The 25210-nt window shown below is 39.0% G+C and overlaps 2 protein-coding genes across 10 annotated transcripts; both read left to right on the top strand.

Annotated features, from left to right (window-relative positions):
• Positions 1 to 48: 48 nt before the first annotated feature.
• Positions 49 to 12631, top strand: LOC148716125 (tolloid-like protein 1). 4 transcript variants are annotated; one of them, XM_088745308.1, is made up of 17 exons: positions 49 to 1565; positions 3120 to 3282; positions 3873 to 4048; positions 4637 to 4666; positions 5417 to 5576; positions 6193 to 6368; positions 6799 to 6834; positions 7235 to 7391; positions 8120 to 8289; positions 9322 to 9555; positions 10652 to 10769; positions 10955 to 11026; positions 11635 to 11706; positions 11796 to 11867; positions 11989 to 12060; positions 12194 to 12265; positions 12393 to 12468. In XM_088745308.1, the coding sequence occupies exons 1-17, from the start codon at positions 1481 to 1483 to the stop codon at positions 12466 to 12468; spliced, it is 1941 nt and encodes a 646-aa protein (XP_088601434.1). In that variant the 5' UTR covers positions 49 to 1480. The 4 variants fall into 4 exon arrangements, 2 of the variants coding, with proteins under 2 accessions (XP_088601434.1, XP_088601436.1); XR_015995442.1 differs by lacking the exons at positions 11796 to 11867; positions 12194 to 12265; positions 12393 to 12468 and adding an exon at positions 12571 to 12631 and having other exon boundaries at positions 11635 to 11737; XR_015995441.1 differs by lacking the exons at positions 11796 to 11867; positions 12393 to 12468 and having other exon boundaries at positions 11635 to 11737; positions 12194 to 12254.
• On the top strand, positions 12518 to 25210 carry LOC111345822 (uncharacterized). 6 transcript variants are annotated; one of them, XM_022953105.2, is made up of 18 exons: positions 12518 to 12642; positions 14269 to 14340; positions 14454 to 14525; positions 14961 to 15032; positions 15299 to 15370; positions 16390 to 16461; positions 16556 to 16627; positions 17156 to 17230; positions 17990 to 18061; positions 18299 to 18370; positions 18604 to 18684; positions 18981 to 19055; positions 19643 to 19720; positions 20479 to 20687; positions 21212 to 21337; positions 21760 to 23310; positions 23508 to 23908; positions 24219 to 25210. In XM_022953105.2, exons 3-17 carry the CDS (start codon positions 14476 to 14478, stop codon positions 23900 to 23902), a joined length of 3072 nt encoding a protein of 1023 aa, XP_022808840.2. In that variant the 5' UTR covers positions 12518 to 12642; positions 14269 to 14340; positions 14454 to 14475; the 3' UTR covers positions 23903 to 23908; positions 24219 to 25210. The 6 variants fall into 6 exon arrangements, with proteins under 6 accessions (XP_022808840.2, XP_088601428.1, XP_088601427.1 ...); XM_088745301.1 differs by lacking the exons at positions 12518 to 12642; positions 14269 to 14340; positions 14454 to 14525; positions 14961 to 15032 and adding an exon at positions 15036 to 15052; XM_088745302.1 differs by lacking the exons at positions 12518 to 12642; positions 14269 to 14340; positions 14454 to 14525; positions 16390 to 16461 and having other exon boundaries at positions 15002 to 15052.

The following is a 25210-nucleotide window of genomic DNA, read 5'->3' as shown; positions in this document are numbered from 1 at the left end:
CACCTTTTATTAGGTAGTGGATGTGAAGTGATTTTGAGAGTAACAATCCCGGTTGCTGATGATTAAGGATAATATTCTATTTGACAACATTGCCATTTAAATTAGCCTTGTTTCACAGCTAGTTATGCATTTCATATTTAGCTACTGATAAGTTTCTCGAGAATTCGTCGCAAACTCGTTAACATATGACACCCCAGTACACGATTTTTAAGCCAGATGTATGGAACGGGGGAAAGGGCTACTGACATACATTTCTGCGATCCAACGATATCAACTGAAATACGCACGAATCATGTTTGTGTACAGTTACAATGAATTGGTGATTTTTCGTGACACTGATCGTCGAAGAGGTCCATTCTATTTGGTCCTGCAGAGCTAAAATTGTGCGGGCCATTGAACATTTAAAAAAGAAAGCTGTTTATATCGCGAAAGTGGGAGTAACTCTTTAAACCTGTGATCCTCAAAAATTACTGATTGGAAGGTCAAATAGACTTTTGAAAATATAAGTTACGCTGTTAGCCATCATTAGTGTCGCTAAACGCATAGGGGCCGAACAGAAAATTGTTTATTAAGGTACTATTTTTGAGCCAGTCCTGATATTCTACGTCAGTGATCATAAATTTAGAGCTATTCATTTTCCTCCTTTAAGATAGCCGTAGAAATACCAAAACCAGTTTCATGTCGTTTATTTCTTGATGAAAAAGGATAGAAACTTCGCTTTTCACAAGGAAACTTTTCGTGTGGTTGCTACAAAACGAACACTTTTGTTTATTCGAATTAGTCTAAAGATTGCGACTCGATTTTGTCAGTTGGGGGCAGAAAGTCATTTACCGATCTCATCATTTCACTTAAATAAAGAATGAAGCCTTGCTTCGGTCCTTTTTTTGCAACTTTTACGCTCGCTCGGCACAGAATGAAGCAAGCGATATTTGACGCGAAAAATTTTTCGCGTTATTTGAAAGCGTGAAGAAGCATTTACTGACTGTAAACCTAAAAATACAAAGTTTCACCATTCTGACCATCTGTTGTGTCTTTGTCAAAAAATGGAACATCTACCACACAGGGTGCAAATAGTTCAAATTGATTTAAACCAAAACTGCATGGCCACTGCACACTTTACAGCAAGTCTTTGTGAAGGCAACTGAGGTTAGTGGTGGGCTTGTCCCATCTGCAGATTGGTGTAACACTTGACAGTGAACTCGCAGAATCTGAGGCACGCTGATTCAGGTAAACGAAAATGATTTAGAACTGCTCTTTTCCATTCCGATATTCAATTCTATTCGAAGAGAGTGCCTTGCTTCCTTCCAAAGAATGGGGGCTAAACCCTTTTTTACCAAACAAACTCGCCCGGCTGTTGCAAACATCTCAATGTTTCGGAAAAACCTATCAAGTCAACACAAAAATACTAATATTCTTTTTCTAAACTACAGCAATTCGTGCTTCCTCGGTAGAGTTTGTATTCTTTTGATACAAGCTGAGAATGGATGTCTCTTTCTCCATGAAGGTACTTTTGGTTTTTGTCTTGTTTGAGTGGATGGAACAAACAAACGCTTTCAACTCTCCAGGTATGTAAGAATGAATGAAAGAAGCAATGAATAAGATTTAAAAGAATAGAAAAGACCATAAAAGAAACAGTAATATATGAGATACATGAAATGTGTGAGGTTATCGCCCTAAAAGAAGAATCGAACATAATTATTCGAATCTTTTATTCTTAAATAGAGGTAAAGTATGGCCTCGTCGTCCCTTCGTAAGTATGCTAATAAAACGCGTTGAAAGCCCATCTGCAGGTCTTTTCCTTCAACAATGTTGAGAAATATGGCATACATTTTTCAAGGCTTTTTTCTCACAAAACTGTATTTTGAAAAGTAGTTTTATTGTACAATTTTTGATGAAAAAGATCGCTGCATCAGTATTTCGTGTTATTATCCAACTACACCTAGACGAGTACAAATAACGCTATGGACGAGTACAAATATCACGCGGTATTTGTACTCGTCTATTGTAGTACCGGTTAAACAGGTTTTCTCGCATCGCGCAAGCGAAGAATGGATTGTAGTTACGAAAAAAAAAAAAAAATGGCGAACAATTTGAATCATATTTCCGACGAAGAAGAGTCAGAATGGCTGGCAAATACAGATCCTAGTTCATTAGATGAATCGAACGAAGAAAAACAGCTTGACGACCAGAAAATTTAATGAAGAAAATAGAAACAGCAACACAACAACGCGCCAATTCTGTTCCGCTTCGCATACTTCTGTCACGCACTCCCCGTAAATAAATATTTGCGAAATTCGCCCGCACTGAAATAACAGTTTGGCGTGTTTGATAAAAAATAACTTATTAGACGGTTTGTTGTGTAGTATCGCTGAGTATTTTTACCCGTTATTTGTATTTTGACGAGCCCGTAGGGCTCGTCAAAATACGGTACAACTCGTAAAAATACTCAGCGATACTACACAACAAAACGTCTAATAAGATATATATATATTTACTATTTGGAGTAATGACGTTGTGCATGTTAGAAAACTATGCCTAGATTTTTTAATTATTTTTTTATGTACAACCGTGGTCGCTCTCCTACATCCATGATCAGTCATTTTTCCTTGCTGTTCTTTCCAACTTTAAATCAAAGATTAGTTGTAACTCCCTAATTCGCGGTATAGCCAACTTCACTCTTTCTCACCAAACATCTACACAGCAGTTTTCCTCTCTGTGTCATTCACCCCTTAAAGCCTTAGCCCTTAGATTTTGTTGTTAAATCAAAAAATCCTTTGTGTTAAATTTTCTTCTTTTTCACCTTTTGCAGTTAAATGTACTGATATTGTAAAGATAAATTTCCTTTTTAATCGCTCCTAGGGTGACAGGTGACCCACAGCTGTCAACGAATTGTGAAAAGCCTTGTGACAGAGTATCCCATTGTTATCCTGAAGTTTTAAATTTGCCATCCGCAATCTGTTTTGGTGTTGGCCGTCCTTACATGATCTATGTTATTTTTGTGTTTTTCTTGCTACTGTGGTGTTTATCTACCTATGGAAACTCTTATTCTATGTTTTTTTTCGACTTAAATACAATCGTTTTATGTGCCAAGATGACTTTATTCTCTATTCCAATTGCAGGATGTGAGACAATTGTAAACAGTACACTGAAAAGTCCTGGTTATCCGAGTGACTACCCCAGCGATATGTACTGCGTGTACTCTGTTCCAATTCCAAAGAACTCTGCACTGATTATCACTTTTGAATACTTCCACCTAGAGAAAGTTGACGGGTTATCTTGCACGTGAGTAAAATTATCAACTTCTGAGGCACTTTTTGATTGGGGTCGAGAAAACAAAGCTTAGCTTACGACCACAGCCCATTAGTAAAACGGTCGCGGAAAAATGTGGATGACACAGCCGTCAGTGGTTTAGGTTTTACATCTGATTGGTTGAAGGATGGTGAGATTTTTTGAGCCCATGACAGAGCGCGGTGAAGGGTAACCATCCTAAATTACTCTAATACTTGTGCTAAATCAATACGCCATTTAATTTTGCTCTATAGATTACAAAATGAACTCTTCTTACAGTCATCCATAAATATCTAAATTACTCGCACGCCAAGCGTTTCCACACACTAGCAAGGTGTGGAATGCTGATGGGAAGGGGGAGAAGTGGGCTGTGAAACCAAGTTTGCCACGTAAGAAGACTGCGCGTTCTTCTGCAGTGAAATCTATTAGAGTCGCGGCTCAAGTCCCTCGGCAGAGCGGAGACTATAACAGTAACATTTGTCTCTGAAGTTCGCCAGCTTTCAAAACCAGTCCCTTCCACAAGGTCTGATTCTAATCATAGCCATCCTTCAAGTAAACATATTTCCTTTGTTTACTTTTTCCAGACAAGCTGACTACGTGCAAATAAAGGCCAGCACTGGGCAAACTCTTGGTACGTACTGTGGCGAGTGGACTGGGAAAACGGTGACGTCACTGGGAGAATATGCTCTGATAACCTTCCAATCGGATTCAATGTTTCAAGAACGGGGATTTCTAATGAACTTTTGGACTGGCCCAATTGGTAAGGACATAGGAAAAGGTAGCCATACACATGCGTCAATTGACTTTGAAGTGTGTCACAACTAACTTGTTTAATAGATAAGCACACGTGACACAGTAATCATTGCTCTATGGTCAGGTGTGTTTCCAGCTCGTTGATTTGTGTCATAATCAAAAGGTCTCAGTATAAAGATCCTTAAAACCTTTACAAGAGTCTGTGCCGAGGTTTACTTTTGACTGCCAATCGAATTACTGACCCATGAGAAGAGGTTCATAATGAGCGCGAGCAATGCGTGGTATGGATGTGTGCGCAAAATTCAAGAGCGTGAAAGAAACGTATTGAGTTGACTGAGTCGGAAAATTTGGAAACAGGAAACTGCGCTTGGACTGGATGGAACCTTTGCGGTAAAATTCAGCCACTTCACACGGAGTAGCCAACATAGACCAGATGGCTCAAAAGGAATTAGACAAGGGGAGTGCCTGCTGTGTTATGATGTAGTTTGCCCCATATACTTTTAATTTATTTCGATTACCAAAAATGTGAAAACTTACCTTTTGTTTACCCACTCAGGCTAGCTTCTATGCTTAATTGATCCTTTTTCCTTGGTAGGTAATCTAACTTTACCTGGATTCTCTGACGGTATGTTTGATTTAATTTAGAATCCTCTTTTCAATCTTCTTATTTCGCGCATGGGCACAGAGGCAAAGAAGCATTTTGAAACGTAGTGGGGGAAGGGGGGAAGTAGAATCTAAATATACAGTAAACCAAGCCAAACGTATATGGGGGGGGGGGGAGGGGCAGGAGGAACCGGAGCCCCCTCAAGCTCTCCTTGTTCCCTGACATGTGACGGCTCGGATATGAGTGAAACGTATCGCTTAGGTGGCTGTGTATATGCTTTAAAATGAACGGATATGGGGGGGGGGGAGGAGGAACCGGAGCCCCCTCAAGCTCTCCTTGTTCTCTTACATGTGACGGCTCGGATATGAGTGAAACGTATCGCTTAGGTGGCTGTGTATATGCTTTAAAATGAACGGATATGGGGGGGGGGGAGGAGGAACCGGAGCCCCCTCAAGCTCTCCTTGTTCCCTTACATGTGACGGCTCGGATATGAGTGAAACGTATCGCTTAGGTGGCTGTGTATATGCTTTAAAATGAACGGATAACTTAACAAAGGCTGCTGGTTTCGGAAGAAACTGTTAGGAGCTGCGTCGGTGGGAGTAACGAAATAATTTGGATATATTAACAAAGTTGAAATGGTAAATTGGCCAACGTAACGATTACAAAAGCTGACGTTTCGAGCGTTAGCCCTTCGTCGGAGGATAACTTAATAGATAACATGAGCTTCTTTGAAGATAGCATTGAAAGTTGCTGCTTGTTTTACTATTCCAGAGTGTGGCTCAGTGGTGAATAACACACTGATGAGTCCTGGATATCCCAATGATTATCCCATAGAATTGGAATGCAACTATTCCGTCCCAATCCCAAAAGGAAAGGCGATGTTGGTCACTTTCCATTATTTCTTAGTGGAGTTCATTGACTCGTCATGCGAGTAAGTAAAAAAGAAAACAGGTTTGAAATAACGGTGTTGTTGGAGGTTTCCTTTAAAGCTCCTAGCTCCAAAAAGTGTCGGAAGTCGCTCAAAATAGGCACAATTTTTTGTAACCTGCGATGAATTCGCATCCCAGCAAGCCAGTGTAGCTACAGAAAACTGAATAAGCTATGGGTCACTGGACTCGGGCGCATACTTTATCTTCTCATCAGAAACGTAAATTGCTCCTTTTGCTTGTATATACCGCTGAAAGCGACCACCACGCCCATACGAATCAGGTGGTGACATCGAATTCAGGTGGTGACCGCCACATCTGGCGGAAACGTCCAAAAAGGCAGGTGACTTCTAAACCAGGCAGTGTACCAGCAGTGCATAAGAGATTTTAAGGCAGGAGTAGGTGTACCGCTTAAAGAACAAACTAAGAAATCTGAGATTTACCTTTTTAAAGGAAGTCAAATATCGAAGTGTTCATCATTTTCGTTTCCTTTTTACCCTCAGCTGCATTTTGGAAGAGTTTCCTTAGTAAATGTAATAAGAACCTGGGAAATGTGAAAATTAAAAAATTTTAATTATGGGGCAATTGAAATTGATGCAAAACTAATCTATTTTTGTTAAGGTGGGCCGACTCTCTTTTGGTAACAAATGTAAAGGGCCAGAAGTTTGGTAAATACTGTGGGGAATGGACTGGAAAAGAAATCCTCGTAACTGGTGACTTTGTATTTATGACGTTCATATCAGACGCATATGGTCAGGAGAGAGGATTTGAGATTTACTTCACTGCTGTTCCACTTGGTAAGGCTTAGCTTGCAACCGCTCCATGTTTTAAGAGTGTATGCGCTTACTAGTTCCTCTTGACGTCGTCATCATGTCATTACAGCATAAGGCTCTCTGGGAATGTAGCAGCATTTAGTGTGCCGAAACGAGGCTTTTTTTTTCTTTCACACTTTTTTATGCCATTAAAAGTTTCAAAAAAAAAAGTGAAACTCGTCTGGACCGAATGCAGTATTTTTCAAGGTTTTTTCATCCTTGATTGAAGGAGGAAATCTAGTAAAGAGTCGTAATATTGTGAGTTTGGGTCCTACAGTTTTTCCATAAGCTGCGCATGCGCAGGTGAAGGGGCTTAAATTGAAAGGGGAGCTTCTGTGTTTAATCAGCATTAATTGAAATAAGGAAGATATTTCTCATGTTATTATAACTGAATTTGTGATTTTTTCTTATGCAGGCAACAACACAATGCCTTCGAGTATAAAAGAAAAAGGTATTTTCAACTTTTCTCTTTTATCAGGTTTAATCCAGATCCTTTCCTCTTTATATCATGGTGGTCCCAAGAAAATTCTGTTCTTACCAAAGATTCAACTGAATGATTTGATTTTGATTGTGAATCCATAGCACCAGTGCATGGCGGGAGAAAAGGTGTTAAGGTTAACGTCTCCTTACCCTCCCCTCCCCTTACAATCCCCTTCCCCCGTCCCAAATCTCTTTTGATGAGGTTACCATGAAGAGAAATGATCGCTGTAGTATGAGAAAGATTGATCAAATATTTCGCGCATGGGCACAGAGGCAACGGAGCATTTTGAATTGATCGCTGTAGAATGAGAAAGATTTGATCAAATATTAAAAGGCGGTTCATTAGTATATTTTTCTCCTTTCTCCGATAGAGTGTGGCGCAGTGGCAAATAACTCTTTGAAAAGTCCAGGCTATCCGAACGACTATCCAAGCAATGCACACTGTGTTTACGTAGTTCCCATTCCTAAACAGACAGAGCTGATCATTTCTTTCTTTGATTTTGAAATTGAGGATACTTATCTTTGTGTGTAAGTAATATTAGTAGATCTTCAGTAACTGTTTTGACGCGAAGATAAAGCTTCCTCCTGCATTTATCACTATATTGAGTATAAGGTAATCAAGTTTGGAAGGCAAGATATTTCTTTTTCAAAGACTACAACAACTAACCGTGCTCCTAAGACAAGTCCAATTTACTGTTGGTGTCTTTATCCCGATAAAATAAAATGATCACTTCACAGTGATAAACATTAAACTTCAACCTTCTGTGGTCCATTGCAACCTTGCCCTTGATGTAAATTTTCTACGTTGTTTGGAATTAATTAATGTACTTTCAGCCAATGTCCTCGGTGAAATTACTAATAATAATTAATAATTAATAATTAATAATTAATAATTAATTAATAATTAATTAATAATTAATGTACTTTCAGCCAATGTCCTCGGTGAAATTGTTTCACGAACATCATATTACGAAAATGAACTTACTGGGCTGGAAAAATTTTATAAACTACGAAATTTGCTTCATGAATTAACTAGACTGCCATGCAAGCCAGTTCTGATAATTTGTCAGCGCCCTCCCTGACTTGACCCCAGTTCTCTTTCTTAAATCGCGTCAGAGTAAGGCATGCAATCGTGAGGTGTAGTGCACCTTCCCACTACCCTATGCTTCCCAACTTGTGCTCTCTGGCCACGCGTCATAAAAGACTAGATACAGTACCATAGAAACAAGGAGTTTTTATTATTTTGATGATCACAGAAATGACTACGTAGTGATCTCCGATGAGAAAAACAAGACTATTGGTATTTACTGTGGTTACCGCACCGGTTACCAGATTGTTTTGGATGGAAAATACGTCGTGATAACATTCCACTCAGATTACAGTTTACAGTGGAGATTTTTGCTGTCTTTCAATTTTGTCCCGATAGGTATGTATGATAGACATTATGGTCAGGTTTTAATTTTTTCTTTTTGAGAAGGAGTAATAGGAGTGGAAGAGCATATTCATTTTCAATGATCTTACTTAAGTCTGTTGTCTGAGACTTTGGAATGAAAGTTAGCCTTGATGTGGTACAACCAATTTGATGTTGGACAAAGTAGAATTAACTCAGAGATTCCATGTTGCTGCGCATGTGCGTGTGCTCAGTAGCAGATCACAGATGACATCAAAATGTGGTAAGAAAAAAAAGTGGCACACAAGGCGTAGCTGAGTGGTGTACTGATGTTTACGCTACTTTCGACGTCTTCTTTGATCTATAAAATTACAGACCTACGACAGAACTGTTATCAAGCAGTTTACGATCATGCACCAAGGTCCAAAGGTTTGGAATTCCTTACCTCGTGACTTCACTTTATCCTACAGATTCTCTACCTTTAAGACTGCGCTTAAAAAATTCCTCATTGACAGAAAACTGAATTAATCTCGCCCGCCCGTAATTAGGAAATCTACCTTCTACATCGTGTGAGGAACCAAGGTTTTATAAGCTCATAGCTTCTGCTGGGCTTCCTCGCCACACTTTTTATAAATGATCATAGATAGTAAATTTATATGGATATGATATTATTATAGTTATTATTTTTGATTGTTGTAAACAATTGTAATTTATGCGTGTGTGTGTAAGAGGCAAATGAATGGATAAATAATAACACGGAATTTACTTGTTTTATATGATAACAAAGCAGAATGTCGTTAATAGTGACGTCATCTATACGTCTGTCCTCGAATAGATCATAGGTAAAAACCAAAATGCGTGGAGAATTCAGCTTATGGTATTAAATAAATCAGACGATGAAAACGACACAAAGGTTATTATTATTATTATTATTATTATTATTATTATTATTATCCAATCGTTATTTCTTAGGTGAGGACTCACTGACTTCCATTTCCGTTTCCATGTCCCAACCAGTGCCGTATTTTTTGCTATCAGCTCTAATGTTTAAACTCATTTTCTCGTCAGTCTTGCCAAAAGTTATGTTACAAGTTTCTGTCATACGAACACTACCAGGATACAGGTGGTCTTGCCCTGTCATTGGAACCACTCCTGTATACACAGCCATTAAAATGAACTCCGTGCTACTTACAAATACAACAAGAACTGCTACAATAGCGTTACAACTACAAGGGAATTACTCCTGTATCGCCTCAAGCAAGCATGGTTTGGATGTTAAAAACTTTACAGTGATTTTTAATGGTAAGCCTCTGTTAAATCTCAAAACAAGTACGAAAAAATTATAGAGCAACTTTCAATACATTGTTAAAGATAAGCCGGGATTGCTTTGATTTTATTTTACTTCACTCTGTGATTGGTGCAGAAAACTCCCGCCACCCTCTTTACCAATTGGATGCAAAACTCAAAACAGTCGCAACTTTGCCAAACGCGTTTTCCCGCGCTTTAAGCAGTTTGCTTCCTCATTAATAAAGGCTGATAGTTTCGACGAAAGAAACTGTTTGGGGCTGCGTCGGTGGGAGTAACCAAATAATTTGGATATATCAACAAAGTTGAAATGGTAAATTGGCCACCGTAACGATTACAAAAGCTGACGTTTCGAGCGTTAGACGCTACGACGAAGGGCTAACTCTCGAAACGTCAGCTTTTGTAATCGTTACGGTGGCCAATTTACCATTTCAACTTTGTTGATATATCCAAATTGCTTCCTCATTAGCCAACGATGATGTAATATTTGCTTCAATTGGCCGCTGTAATAACTTTGGTTTGGTTTTTTCAACATTCGACTGAAACAGCTCTATTTGACTTATTCATGAATGGTTATAAATAGGTTTCCTCAGGTTAAATAAACGAAACATAATTTATTATGAGGTGTATAGTAAAGCATACCTTAAAGATTTGTATGACGGCAGAAAAAATACTCAGAGCAACTTAATCTGGTGTTTTTGGCAAAAGAAAAAGTCGATATCTCATATTATCATAACTCAAATCGGTGCCGTCAATCAGATTACATTGGTTTAGTTAGTCATACCACGCTCTGTGATTGGTGTAGAAACATCTCTCTTGCCTCTCAACCAATCAGATGCAAAGTTATAAGCCAATCACGACATGGTCACCCGCGTGTCCCGCGCTTGTGGAAAATTTGCTCTGCTGTTTTTTTGGCTCCTTGTGATACTTTATCAAGCGCTGATTGGCTGATGTTTTCAGTTCTTCAACGCTCAACAACGTGCTCCACGTCAACGAGTTGGGTGTTGAATCAATTTTCGGATAATCTAAATTCCTACATTTTACATACATTCCACTATTAATTTCAGTCGGATTTTTTTTACTTATTCATCAGATTGCAAACCTAAGTGTAATTATGAGTGGAGGCTCTTTTTCGGAAATACTCTTCTCTGCAAGAACCTATCGTCGTCATTGGACGTAATTCAGTGTGCTCCTGGAACAACTGAATTCATGTAAGACCGAGAAATTTGTAATTGCACCATAAAAACATCAGTGATCCCTGTTAACACAGGGAAATTTTCATTTGAGCGAGTAGTTTTTAGCCTTTCCAACTTTACTCTTCTCTATGATTCCATGTATTTTTTTCCTTTCAATACTGAATGAGCTGAAGAAAAACTTCTCTTTATTTAACACGCAGGGATGTGTCTTCTAGCAACTTAGCCAATGTTTCGGATGGAACGTTTTCTCATCTAAAGTCAATGCGATTCCTGTAAGCCTTCAATCAATTGTAGTACGTTACAAAATGAGTACTGTGTTCGTAATAGCTTTTTGACTTAATTTTTTTTAAATTTTTTACTTTAAACTTGTGATGTTCCCTCAGAATTTAATTTATTGGAAGGTATCTGTCAAGCTCCATGTGTTGCTCGGCGCTTTACTAAAGAACACGATGATAACGATAAAGATAATGATGACGATGACGACGCAACGACGACAACGACGATGACGATGACGATAACGATGACGACGACGACAATGAGTACGACGATGACGATGACGACGATGGCGAAAAAAACAAAGACGACCATGACGATGCCGATGACGTTGATTATTATGATGATTATGATGATGATGATAATGATAATAATTAAGATAATAATAATGACAATGATTTAAAAAATGATAAGAAAGAAAATGAGAATAATAGTTATGATATTAAAAATAATAAATATAATGGCAATGAAAATGATATTGACAGTGAAACTGGCAATGAGGAAAACGATGACGATAACGATGATGGTGTAGGCGGTGAAATTGATCTAAAGTTAAGTGACAAAATGGCGCAATGTTGGATGTTATCTTATTTGAATCGTTTTACAGGTATCTATCCTCAAACTACATTGAAATTTTTCCAGAAAAACTTTTCTCCCAAATGATTCGCCTAGAAAAGCTGTAAGTGAACTGAAGTGCTTATTATATAAAGGTACGTCAATTAAGGAGAAATTCTCATTCATTATCCGTGCTGAATTTTAAACTTACAGAGATTTGTCAATGAATGGTTTTGGAAATCTCTCTGATCGAGTGTTTGCTAACTTGACGAAACTGAGGACTCTGTGAGCGGAATGTTGATTCGTTTATTTGATTCTTGCAATAAAATTCCTTTGTTTGACTTGTTGTAAAACAAAATTTAATGGCTTGATTATTTGACTAATCGCCTTCAATTTCTCTCTCCAGAAACTTGAAAGCAAATAAAATTGCTTCTCTTCCGCAAAATGTGTTTTCTTCGCAGGAGAAACTACAAGTACTGTGAGTTTGAACAAATATTTATTTTGTGCTCTAAGGAAAGATTACCGTAGTAGGTTTTTAAACAATTTATTCACAACACGCGCTTGGAATTTCATCGTTTTCAATTCACTGTGAGTGAGTTTTGATCACGCAGGGATTTGTCTTCAAACGCCATTCGGGATCTATCAAGAGAATTATTATCTCCACTTAAAAACCTGCTTGAGCTGTAAGTTAAAAGTGTTGTTATTTTTTCTTTCCATCGTGATAGTATATATATTGAAAGTTTCTGTCGTTTGATAAACAATTCTTAAAAATCCGGACCATTGTTATTCTTTTTTTTCCTTTTTGTTCAGTAACGTGGGGTTTAATAAAATTCAGAACATATCTGCGGATATGTTTTCTCCTCTTACAAGTTTGAAATATCTGTGAGTTTTGAACAAACTAAAAATGATTTTTCAGATTTTACACTTGTACCTGCAAACTAGGATTGTGCCCAATATATGATCTTACTTGTAAAAATTTCTCTTGCAGGATCTTGATCTCCAACGCTATTTCATCTCTACCTGCCGATGTTTTCACCACACTAGACAAACTGGACTTTCTGTAAGTGAGAGCAAATGCTCACAACTTTCTTCTTGCCAAAAAGTCAAGTTCTAGAGGACCTTTACATAACCTAGAATGGCAAGCGGTCACCGAATTATAGCGATTCTACAAAAGGCTCTAATACAGTATTAATTATAATTGGAAAATTGGAAACCATAATCCTATGAGAGTCGTACCTGGAGTGATCTGGACATGAATTACCTTAACTTAAAGGAGCACTCTAATGAAACCGCCCTATAATTTGAAAACCCGAAAAATTCAGTTATTTCATTATAATATGAATTTTTAGCGATTAATAAAGCCTTTTCAATAATAATTTTAGTTGAAAGTCAATTCTAGGGCGAGAAATTACGATTTGAAAACCGTTCCGCCATTAATTTTCGTAATCACCGCCAACTTATCTTCGGTCAGCGGTCACTCCCATTGTGACGTAGTTACTCAACACACTTTTATATTTATACGGAAACCTCGTGAAAATTAGTGAATTATAACATAACCAAAGTAAAGCGCGCGCTCTGATTGGTCAATTTAGCGTCCCCCATTTGCCCATGGGTATACGCTGCTGACGTGAGCAAATGCAAAACTATTTTTCCGCGCGCGATTGTTTTTCCTGGTCACGTAAGTTTGTTAAATAAAAGGGAACTCTTTAGCTACAATCTAACAATGTTATGTTATAAAACAAATGGTAAACACCACAGCGTACACTATTGAGTTATGGATGCACTTGCGAGGTTTGCTAAGCACTCAAGAAGCTAGAGTCACTCTCAACTACAGCCTCGAGCGACGCTTACGCTTCTTTCGTGCTCAGCAACCTCCCGTGTGCATCCATAACTCAATAGTGTACGCTGTGGTATTTACCATTTGTTAAATCTACGTCACGGTTCCTCCCACTGTGACGTGTTACTCAACACACTTTTATATTTATACGGAAACCTAGTAAAAATTTAGTGAAATGGTCTTAGTCTTAATGTTCTAAAAAGCAATATAAACGATCAAGATACTGTTTTTGAAAATTAACCATGAGCACGGCACGTCAAATGAGTAATCCCCAAACTCGCGCCAGTCTTCTTGAGTCTGGCAAGTGATTACGAAAATTTAATGGCGGAACGGTTTTCAAATCGTAATTTGTCGCCCTAGAATTGACTTTCAACTAAATCATTATTGAAAAGGCTTTATTAATCGGTAAAAATTCATATTATAATGAAATAACTGAATTTTTCGGGTTTTCAAATTATAGGGCGGTTTCATCAGAGTGCTCCTTTAACTGGTTGTATGTCTGCATTTAGGGATCAAAATAATTTAGGACTTTCATGGTTTTGCCCTTATTTGCTTCCTGATTGGTGCATGGAAACCCTTGCCATTTTGTCAATCACTCAGGTTTATAACTGGAGAAAAACTAACCCGAGTTTTCCCGCGCCTGAGGTAGTTTGAAATATTTGCTTTATGTTAACATCAGCTGCTCGGGAAAGTTTCCTTTGTTTTCATTGGTTGTTCTGGTTTCTGTTTCCTTATTAGTTCTGCTAGGAAAGCGCTCGATAGAAATGCACTTTGATACAAGAAGATCTGCCGCTGGTGGTATAAGTATCGTACAGAGATTTAGAAATTTTGATATTTCGTCCTGTACAGGGATCTATCAATAAATGGCTTTGCCTTTCAAGCTGACGAAGCGTTGATCTTGCCATTGGATTTGGAGGAACTGTAAGCGCCAAAATTCACAAAAAAAAGAGACGAGACAAAAGTTTTAGTTTTCATCAAAAATATGTTGGACATCGATGGAATTAAGTGTTGGAATTGCCTTCAATTTTTCACAGATCCCTGCACGCAAACGCCATCATGTTTCTACCAGAAGATGCCTTTCATGGCTTGGAATATCTTGACTGGCTGTAAGTGAAAATTTCTTCTTAGAATTTCTTTGAACACTCTTCTTTTTTCTTTCTAATTTATTGATGCGTTGCTGTAATTTGCGCATTACATCGCATTTTACCGAAAATCTCGCCCAGTTCGCCCCACGGGACACCGCTGGGATCGCACCGAGTTCGCTATAACGAATCTTGTATGGAATAATTGCTTTATCAAATTTCATTGAATCCTGAACGTTTCGATATTCTGAGCCTTTTTTTAAGCCCTGAAATAGTTCGCGCAGCGCGTTTCCATACACGTAAGTTGACTATGAATATGAGCTGATAACCAGGGTTGAGTAAGCCAATCAGAACACTAGAAATGCAATATTCGGAGTTGAAAATTAACCGACCCGAATGATGCTTGTCTACAATGGATCACCCACAGCATTACTATTTCGTTTTATCTTGAATTTACAGAAGCCTGAATAACAACAGTATTCAAAGCCTCTCCGTCAATGTCTTTTCCAGTCTTCGTTCTTTAACACATCTGTAAGTCTGAAGAGCAAAGGGTAAATGAGGAAGACCTAAGTATTTTGGTTTCATCCTTTTCTTTTTCTAATGTTTGAATACGTAGCTCAAGAGCATTTCACTTGTAGAGACTTTCCTAGAGGAAAATGTAGAATAAAAACATGAGCTGTTAAAAACTCCAGGAAATATCAGAATGCCTCATCGTTTCTTATGATTGTTGGAAACAAGACTTGATTAACGATTTTTTTTGTTACTTCCATAAAGGTTGATGAAAGATTTTTTTTCAGGTTGTTGGCCTCAAATGATATTCATCACCTACCTGCCATGTTATTCAGACGTACAGGACGATTAACTTTTTTGTGCGTTGATCAATTTTTAATCTTAACCCTTTATTTGAAGACGACTGTATGTTTATTGTATGATGAGCCACCCTAAGGTAACTCTGCTATTTCAAGCGCATCCCGGCGAAAAGGAAAAGGCACCCGACATAAGCAAATCTTGAAATATTCCTGTTAATTCTTGGTAGAGTATCCAACATTATAACCCACCCATTAATTTTGGCGCGATTTTATTGGTTAATTTACGTCACGTGGTGCAAATTACAGGACAGTTATCACGCGATAACCCCCGTCCGCTTCGATATTTGTCCTCCATCTTTTTCCGTGAAAAAGAAACATAGTCAACACAAGAGTTTCAACTTTTCCGTTCTCCTATTTACATGGAAGGAAACAAAACTGGTTTTTTTTTTGCTTGCTTGCGTCAATCACGCGCATTCGCCATCAGATCACCACTGGCTTTTTTTACTGTGTTTACGCGCAGTTTAATTGCGATGTGAAAATTAATGGGATGGTTATACAATAAATAAACCCCGTTCTGGCTTGCTGGTATGTCGGCTGATAATGTCCTTGGCTGAGAGATTGTCCTCAAAATTTCATATTTGCCCTCGAAGCCTCGCTTCTCGGCCAAATATTCCTTTTCGGACAGTCTCAGCCGCTGACATTATCAGCCAACATACCAGCCGCCCGACGGGGTTTATTTACTACTGAAATAACTTCTGAATTCATGTTAGTTCCCGTGCGTTCTTGACGGAAAGCCCAGCAAGACGTAAGACCAGATAATTTGGTTTGATCAACTGAGTCAATAATGTAAATCGATTTTCTAAAGCTGACGTCAGCCCTTCGTCAGAGCGGAACGTCAACTTTAGAAACTCTCTACGGTGGCCAATTCACATTTCCAACTAAGCAGATAATACCTTCCAGCGACGCAGCACTACAGTTTCTTCAGAAACTTACCACCCTCTGGACATACATACAAATCCGAGCGTGGCTTTGTTCTTTATTCTGTCCTAAAGCAACACAAGTTATTCTTTCCTTCACAGAGACGTCTCTTCCAACAAAATTTCGGAAATACCAAGCGATTTGTTTTGTTGCACGTCTAGTTTAGAGACTTTGTAAGTACTTTAGCAGACTGAATTCTTTAGTAGTGGTCTCCTTGCAGTGAGGCCATACCATCCAATGCCTGACCGTTCATTTGCATATTTGCAGGTACCTCACGTCAAATAATATCGCCAAATTAAGCTGGGATGTGTTTGCCAGACTTCCAGCGTTAGAGCGTTTGTGAGTTTAGTAAAGAGATCTTTGTATTAACCTTAGACAGGGACACAGGTTGGGGGAAGGGGGGATGTGGACAGGGTTTCCATTAAAAAGGGGCGCGACCGTCAGGCATCTTGCTGGAATTTAGAGGAGGATACACCAGTTTGTTTTATTCGTCTTGTAAAATTAATTATCAGTTTTCATTGGCAGAGAAGGAGTCTCATAATAGCCTACACCCCCCACCCCCATTCCACATTGTCCATCATTTTGCCAAATTCTTTAGGTCCCTTGTGGAAATGTGCAGATTGTAGTGTGTGATGCGTCCTCAGACATGTGGTTGCCATTTACAGCGTTTCTCCACCAATACATCAAGCCTGCATGCCGATTAGACATGGGTGGTGATTGGTCATCATGTGTATCATTTTCTCTTTCCATCATTGCCATCTGATATTCCACGCAGCGCTACTGTAATGCCGAAGTAGGAAAATTGCAAAACTTTTTACTGCAAACAGGTGAGCGTATTTTTGGTAATTTGACATTTTTGTTTTCTAGAGATCTGTCTTACAACAAGATACAGTACTTACCAGAAGGCCTGTTGTGTTGCACGGGCTGGGCCTTCGAATATTTGTAAGTAACAAATCGTAATGGATTACTGTGCAATTAAAGCGATTTACACGCTACATGTCTTCCTATCATCGATCCTATTGGTTATCGACAAAATACAAAATTACTCACACGATTTTAGTCTTAAGAGGAAGACGCGATGGCCTAATGAATAGTGTGCTGGACTCCGGGGCGAGGGTCCTGGGTACGAGACCTGGCTAGGTCATTGTGTCCTATTCTTGGGCAAACCACTTTACTTTCACAGTGTCTAGCCCCTCCGCCCAGGAGTGTAAATGGGTACCTGAACATTGTCAGGGAAGCTCGATAAAATCTGGGGGGTAACCTTGCAACGTACTTGCCTACCATATATGGAAGAGTGATGATACCCCTAGTCGCTTTGTTCATGCTTAGGAAACTGGGATCAGCTCCGGCTAAGTGGTCCACCTGGCTCGAATGTATACTTTACCCTTTATTAACTCTCTGACTGTTTTTCTGAATACAAAGAACGCCATAGCTGTAAAGAACATGCTTTCATCTAACATGTCAAATGATGAAAGTTGCATACAATTTTCATTTCTGGTCTGCCTTGATGACGAAGTAGAAACATCACCGGTGGTGGTCGTGGACACAGATCTTGTGGCATATGTGACTTGCTAAGAGGTTTCCACAACGCTTCGAGACAGTTTTTTATCCATAACTTAAGCCCGTAATCTTCTAGCATGCCAAGTTGGAATTCAGTTTTCAATGGAAATTGACCTAATTTTGTGTTCATTTACTTCTCAGTTCCTTGCAGGACAACTCGTTAAGCTATATTTCTAACGAGACTTTTGCTAAATCTACCCACCTTCAATACTTGTATGTATCACAACATAGTCTTGTTGCATACATGTCATTTTACCTCCTCTTGACAGATATCATCATATTTGACAAGTTTGAGCTTAGAAAAAACAGTCTCATCAGGACTGATTGTTTTAAAACCCAGACACGTACTGTACATGCTGTTTACTTTACCTTTAATGCGTAGCACAATTCTTTTAAATGTATTCTTTCCCTCGCAGCAATACGGTTCACATCGTCTTCTCTTCGTTACAGATTCTTGAGCGGAAACAACTTGACGACTATACCATACCGCGCTTTCTACAATTTTATAAATCCAGAGATAATGTAAGTACGGTAGTTTAATCAATAATTTAGAAGTAAATCGGATAACCCAATTATTTAAAATTCTAAGAGGCGAGAACAGTTGACTGGACATGTTGACTGGACATGTTGACATGTGGGAGTAAGAATATCTTGTAATCCTTTCTCCAGCAGTGCGGAGCGCTCTTTTATAAAGTGATTTACTCCTGATGCATTGCAAGATGAGTTCTCAGTTCAGAGTATCTTTATCATCGTAGAATGTTGTCAGACAACCCTATAAAGACTATCGAACAAGAAGCATTCAAAACTGGATTTTGGGATCATTTCACCCTAAGAATGTGAGTACCCATAGTTACCATTGTCTTTCTTGTACCAAGTCCAAGGTCGTTTTGGTTGTTTTGATGCATTATTTCGCATGCGTCAAATATTTCAAATAAGTGGTTACATTATTAAAACCATGTTATAATAATCATTATAATAAATATCGCGGTTTCTTGAACATACTGAAGGGAATATATTACGTCGACGATGCAAAGTGCTTCAAATGTTATTTTCCAATGTTGTTGTGGCATGCAATTGAAACGTCTTGAAATTTTACCTCAGATGAAATTTATATTTTATTCATTCTACACAGATACCTTCTGCGGACGAAGTTGAAGATATTGAGTCTGGAGTATCTCTCTGGCTTGAGTCAATCATTTGCTAAAATGTGATGTATCCACCTTTCGAACTTTTTTGCCCATTTTTCGAGCAAGGCTGTCTAAAATACTAAAGAGAACGTTACCTTTTATACTTTTTAGTTTCATTTTGATATATTTACCATGTTTCGTTTTTTACCAAATCAGAAGATGATATGGTAATTAGTATAATTATTATAGTATTGTTTGCTTCACCAAATTATTATTCCTGATATGGATCGTAACATTTTCATAGTACACAAGGGTTAAAGTTCTAAACAAAACTGTGGTGCTGTGTCGGTGGGAGAGTATAACAAGATAACTTGGTTTTATCAAGAGTTTCTAAGCTAACGTTTCGAGCGTTAGCCCTCCGTCATTCGCTCTGACGCTCGAAACGTCGGCTAAGAGACTCTTTACGGTGGTGGCCAATTTACATTATCAACTCTGTTCCTAAAACCAAATTATTCTCATCGTATAAGTTGTATCTCTAGAATGAGCACAAGTTACCGAGCATCTAATGGGCAGATAAAAAAAAATGCTGAGTATAGAGCTCTATAAAAGAGAGTGAATACGAAATGTTGACCTGTCAAAAACTATTTCTTTCATTCTCGGTGTTTAGAGTGATAAACAGTAGAACGCTTGCAACCGTGCACTATTTATCTCGCCATAATGGAAAAACCCTCTGTTCAGTTTACCTGTAAGTTCAAATGCTGGTACTGAAATTTAACAGATACGCAGTCGATACACAAACGAGACGCTTGTATAACTATCCTGTATATCTTTTACACTCACAAACACACATAGGTATATACAAATTATTTTTTTAGAGTTTAATCACATGATACTGAACATATATGAAAAAACTAATTTTCATATTAGTTTGTAGGAACTGAAAAAACAAGATTTTATTCTGTTTTTGGACGTCAGATACCCATTTGCGCAATATTTTTGTTCCCTTTCTTTAACGTTAGAACAAAAGGCCGCCAACTTCTTCTGCAGCTTTGACTACCACTCGCATATTTAACAAATGGTAAACACCACAGTGTACACTATTGAGTTATGGATGCACGCGGGAGGTTGCTAAACACGAGACAAGCGTAAGCCGCGTGAGGCGATAGCCGAGAGCGACTCTAGCTTCTTGAGTGCTTAGCAAACCTCCCAAGTGCATCCATAACTCAATAGTGTACGCTGTGGTGTTTACCATTTGTTTTATAACATAACATTGATAGATTGTAGCTAAAGAGTTCCCTTTTATTTAACAAATCTTACGTGACCAGAAAAAACAAGCGCGCGCGGAAAATAGTCTTTGCATTTGCTCACGTCAGCAGCGTACACCCATGGGCAAATGAGGGACGCTAAATTGACCAATCAGAGCGCGCGCTTTACTTTGGTTATGTTATAATTCATTTTAAAAAGTGTGGAATAAACAAACTAAAAATTTGACTGAAATTCTAGGAATCCAATTGATTCTAAAGGAGAAGGTATCGAGGTCGGGAACATCGACACTCCCATTGGAAGGGCTTTTGGTGCTGCTTTGAAAGCGTCAGGATTTGGGCGCGTTCACGTTATAACCAAGAACCAGAATACTCATTTTCCTTGTCCACTGGGGACATTTTCAAACTCTTCCACTAAAGGAGAACAGGGCTGCACTCAGTGTACCCCGGGTAAATACCGTGTACCACTTGTTCCTTAGCGTATTAGCCCTAAGATGGTTAAGTATTGTCCTGGACGGTACTTAGCTGAAACGAGTGAACGGCGAGTGTTGCTCATAATTCCACATCTATTCCATTTTTTTGATAGTTGAACCAGCCAGTTTTCTCAATCTAGTTTCTGACACGACCAAAGGCTGGCATTTAAAAGTATTATGACGTGCCATGAAGGATTGCACGACGAAACTGCGATTTATAATATACAGTAAAATTATCACCCCCGTGCAACCATATTATGAAGATTGTGAAAACATTGAGTTAACAGATACTGGTGCGTTATTGCTCCTGTACGCCTTGTCACTTCCCAGTGGAAACAACTATATTTTTGACTGAGAACAAAGATTGCAAATAGCAATCTACTATGCATACGAACTCGAACCCAAAGCGCTGCTAAGTCTTTTTAACCTCAATTGACCTGAAATGGAGTTTTTCTTGTTGTCGATCATTAAAAAAGATAATCTTTTTCACTTCTCCCGTAGGTGGTTTTTATTCAGATGCTCTCGCCCACGTTGGGATAAATTGCAAGAAATGTCCAACGGGTTCCTATGTTCCCTTTGATAAAGCTCCGGGGAAGCAAAAACAAGATTGCAAATCTTGCCCTGAAGGTAAAAGCTCTTGTGTCCTACAATAAAAATTTTTCTTTTCTTCCTGTTTGGTTTCTGTAAGAACCGCTGGAGTCAAACTCGCAATTCTATGATAAGTTTCCGTCCATTTTCGGGAACCACTTGAATAAACATCTTTAATAAGTTTTGACTGATTTGATAAGTTGTGCAGCGCAGTTGTGTGTATTGCAGACTGCCGACACTATGCGGCAGTGTGAACAAAGCGTGCAGTTATCAATAATGCTGCAAATGACTGCGTTGTAAATTGCGCGTGCGTAATAGAATATCTTCATCGTCATGTAAAAATGGTATTTCTAACGAAAAGAAAGGTTTGTCTTACGGAATTATGAAATTATATTAGAAATAATGACGTCCGATTGTCAAACAGATGATGAAAAACTCATGGGATCTTTTTTGTTCACTAGGAACTGAAACTGACTTTTTCGCTGGTTATCGTGCCTGCAAATGTTTGGAAGGATTTTACAGAACTCACATGTTCGAAAAGTGCTTCAAATGTGGACACGGACTGGAATGTCAAGATGACTACGCCTCTCTAAAACCTGGTTATTGGTGGGATTGGCAGAACGAGTCACACATAGATCGCTATAAAGATTTCATAACAAATCTCCAGCTGTCTCTCCCGGCATTAGATAATTCCAGTGTCCAACTTCCATATCCGCTACCAACACCTTTCAAGTGTCCAGTTGAAGGGTCATGCAAAGGTGGGTTGAACTCTCAGTGCGAGAAAGGTTACAAGGGACCACTCTGCGCCGTCTGCAGCTCAGGATACTATAAACAGCTACAAACCTGCAAGAGGTGCCCTACGAAGAAGCTAATGATCGCACAGTTGGCGATCATTGGCGCAATTTTATTGATAATCGCCGCAGTCGTGGTGTGGACGAGCATGAGAAAGAAGCAAAGAAATGAAGAAAGTTCCCCTATGGACATTTTTTTATCGAAACTTAAAATTGTCATTGGATTCTATCAGGTCACGTACGGCCTACTGGAAGCATTCTCGTACATAAAATGGCCGGGTTCTCTGCAAGTTATTGGCAAGTATTCTGAAATACTCCAAATGAATGTCCTTCAGGTTGCACCTATTGATTGCCTGTACCCTGGCTTGTCTGTCGATGCGTTTGGAGACTTATATGCAACGATGGCAATAAATGCAGCTCTCATTTGCATGTCTGGTGCCATCTACGTTGTTCGGAGAGTGGTCATCTTGAAGAATTCACTTTTGGAAGACCACGAAAAGACATCTAAACTGTCCGAGGCAAAGAAGGCTATCTACAGGAATTTGTTTTTCTTCCTTTACGTCACATACCTAAGCACGTGCACCAAAACAGCTAATGTCATGCCACTGACTTGCCGTGAAATTTGCCGAGACGAAAAAGAAACGGGATGCGACAGTTTCCTGAAAGGTGATTACAGCATTCAGTGTCACGTTCCAAAGTATAACAAAATGCTAATTGTGGCGTACATCTCCACTGCTTACATCTTTGTCCTTCCTCTTGCTTCGTTTCTCGTCCTTTGGAGGTATCGACGGACAATTATACAAACAGAGAATGGCGAAGAAGAGGAATCTGGCATGGAAGTTGTCACAGGACTGCGCTTCCTTTTTGAAAACTACAACCCTCGCACGTGGTTTTGGGAACTTATTGAGATGTCTCGTAAGGTCATCCTGACTTCTGGCCTGATACTTGTGGGGAAAGAGAGCAGGTCCTACGTTGGCCTAGCATGGGTCATGGCTGGGATGTATGGAATGCTATTCTCGTGGAACAGACCCATACAAGACAAGACCGAGAACAGAATGATGGCGACGTCTCTTGCAGTTACCGTTGTGAACTTAGGAATTGGGGCAGTGAGCAAGATCCCAGCAGAGAACTTGCCAGGCTCCACTGATGCGTACGTGGACGAAGTTTTGTTCAAGGTTTTGGTGCTGGGGGCCAACACCTTAGTGATTGGACAAGTTGCTCGTAAGATGAGATTGTTATACGATTGTTGCTATTCTGAGTAACTATGACTTGAAGTGTCAAGAATAATATGTTTATGCTTGTACAATTTATTTAGTGGAAGGCATTCTTCTATCGTTGCAAGATTGAAAATATTCTATTAAGAAGCAAATCAGTAGTTTTCTAGATTCTAAATCACTCTCGTACATTATAATTTTCAGTTCAGTACGTCCTGCACTTGTACGGATACTTCAAGGAATGGAAACAAAATCCACAGTGGTCCCTCTCCTGTTTCCTGGCCTTGCTCCTTCCCCTAAGTGGTCTGCAGGGGGAAGTGACTGGTATGGTTGAGACGGATGTCATTGATAATCAGCTACAAACAGGACAAGAGGACTTGCCTACTCTAGTTGGTGCTGTAAAGGACAGTGGTGTCGTTGATGTTACACTCGAGGAAGGTGAACAACAACAACAACAACAACAAAAAACCACGTTCAAGGAAGGTGAAGAAATTGGTGAACGCAAGAACGTTAAGACGACTTGCAATCGTGGTAGCCAGACGGAACTGTGTTTACAATCTATCTCAGGGGATGCAAGGAGTTTGAATTCACATTTCTAAGTTCAAGTGAGTGGAAAATGAACTCAATTGTTCTAGGCTAATTTTAAGCAGCTCTTGTTCATTACAACTGAGCTTTAATGACAGTCTTCTTCATTGGAGAAAGCTGGTTTAAAACTTAAATTTCTTGTACATAAGCTTGGCTGGGTATCATCCTCAGTAGTCTGGTAGTTTTCCCTAGCACGGAGGTTAAGCATGGTCTTATTTAGGAGCTAGGAAAGGAGTGGCAAAAAGGAATCTTTAGATGATGATGTATGTTTGTTGAAAAATTTGTTGTGGCTCGCGTTAAATTAATTATTGTTCGCCTCTTCTTTTTCAGATATTCGCTTTCAACGCAGGTACCACCGTCAGCAGATTCTATACAGAACAGTTAAATCTAGTAGAGTATCTATATCTAATGCCCAGTGGTAATGATAGTTCTGTCACTCGAAAAGACTTTAAAAGTTAAGGCAACCACAAGGTAGCTGTTAGCTTATCCTTAATTATAGTTCACCACTAAATTTTCTCCGATTCTTATTGGGTTAAATTGATCACGTGACACGATAGTGTTCATCCTTGGAGAGACAATATCAGCCTTTATAGTTCACCACTAAATTTTCCCCCGTTCTTATTGGTTTAAATCGATCACGTGACGCGATAGTGTTCATCCGTGGAGAGACACAATCAGCCCATAGTGCCCGCCCGCGGAAAATACCCGATGGTTAGTGCCCGTCCGCGGAATATACCTGGATTGATAGTACTCATCCGTGAAAAGTTTTGAATAGTTTGACGGCCGCGAAGTTAGGCAGATCGGAAAAACAGTGACTTTTCAATTTTGACAGGTATAACGTATTATTTAGCCAATGTACGGTTGCGAATTATTGACATTTGTGACAAGCTGTAGACGTGGAAGAAAATTTAGTGGTGAACAATAAAAACAATAGGGTGTTTATGTCTCGGAACTATCGGTCTGATAGTTGCCCCTTGGAAATTTGATGTTATTAAAACTAGCATATTTGCCCTCGAAACTTCGCTTCTCGGGCAAATATTTGTTTTAAGAACATCAAATTTCCGCGGGGCAACTATCAGCCGATAGTTCCTCAACAGAACCACTCTATTATTTAAATAGTGCCCGTCCGCGGAAAATACCCGGATGGATAGTACTCATCTGTGAAAAATATTGAATGGTTTAACGGCCGCGAAGTTAGGCGGATTGGAAAAACAGGGACTTTTCAATTCTGACAGGTATAACCTACTATTCAGCCAATGTACGGTTGCGAAGTATTGACATTTGTGATAGGCTGTAGCATGAATAAATATTTGATTGATCTA

This window comes from Stylophora pistillata, chromosome 14 (assembly GCF_964205215.1).
Source record: "Stylophora pistillata chromosome 14, jaStyPist1.2, whole genome shotgun sequence".
In the NCBI taxonomy this organism is placed as follows: Eukaryota; Metazoa; Cnidaria; class Anthozoa; order Scleractinia; family Pocilloporidae; genus Stylophora; species Stylophora pistillata.
Note: the sequence above shows the minus strand (reverse complement) of the source record. Positions and strands in the feature narration are given on the sequence as shown.

Excerpts from the sequence above, each read along its gene's own strand:
- LOC148716125 (XM_088745308.1), top strand. The coding sequence starts at position 1,481 with ATGGATGTCTCTTTCTCCATGAAGGTACTTTTGGTTTTTGTCTTGTTT. Across the intron at positions 1,566-3,119 it reads AAACGCTTTCAACTCTCCAG|GATGTGAGACAATTGTAAAC; the intron begins GTATGTAAGAAT and ends TTCCAATTGCAG. Across the intron at positions 11,027-11,634 it reads CTAAAGTCAATGCGATTCCT|GTATCTATCCTCAAACTACA; the intron begins GTAAGCCTTCAA and ends ATCGTTTTACAG.
- LOC111345822 (XM_022953105.2), top strand. The coding sequence starts at position 14,476 with ATGTTTCTACCAGAAGATGCCTTTCATGGCTTGGAATATCTTGACTGG. Across the intron at positions 15,033-15,298 it reads CTTCGTTCTTTAACACATCT|GTTGTTGGCCTCAAATGATA; the intron begins GTAAGTCTGAAG and ends ATTTTTTTTCAG. Across the intron at positions 18,062-18,298 it reads TCTACCCACCTTCAATACTT|ATTCTTGAGCGGAAACAACT; the intron begins GTATGTATCACA and ends TCTTCGTTACAG.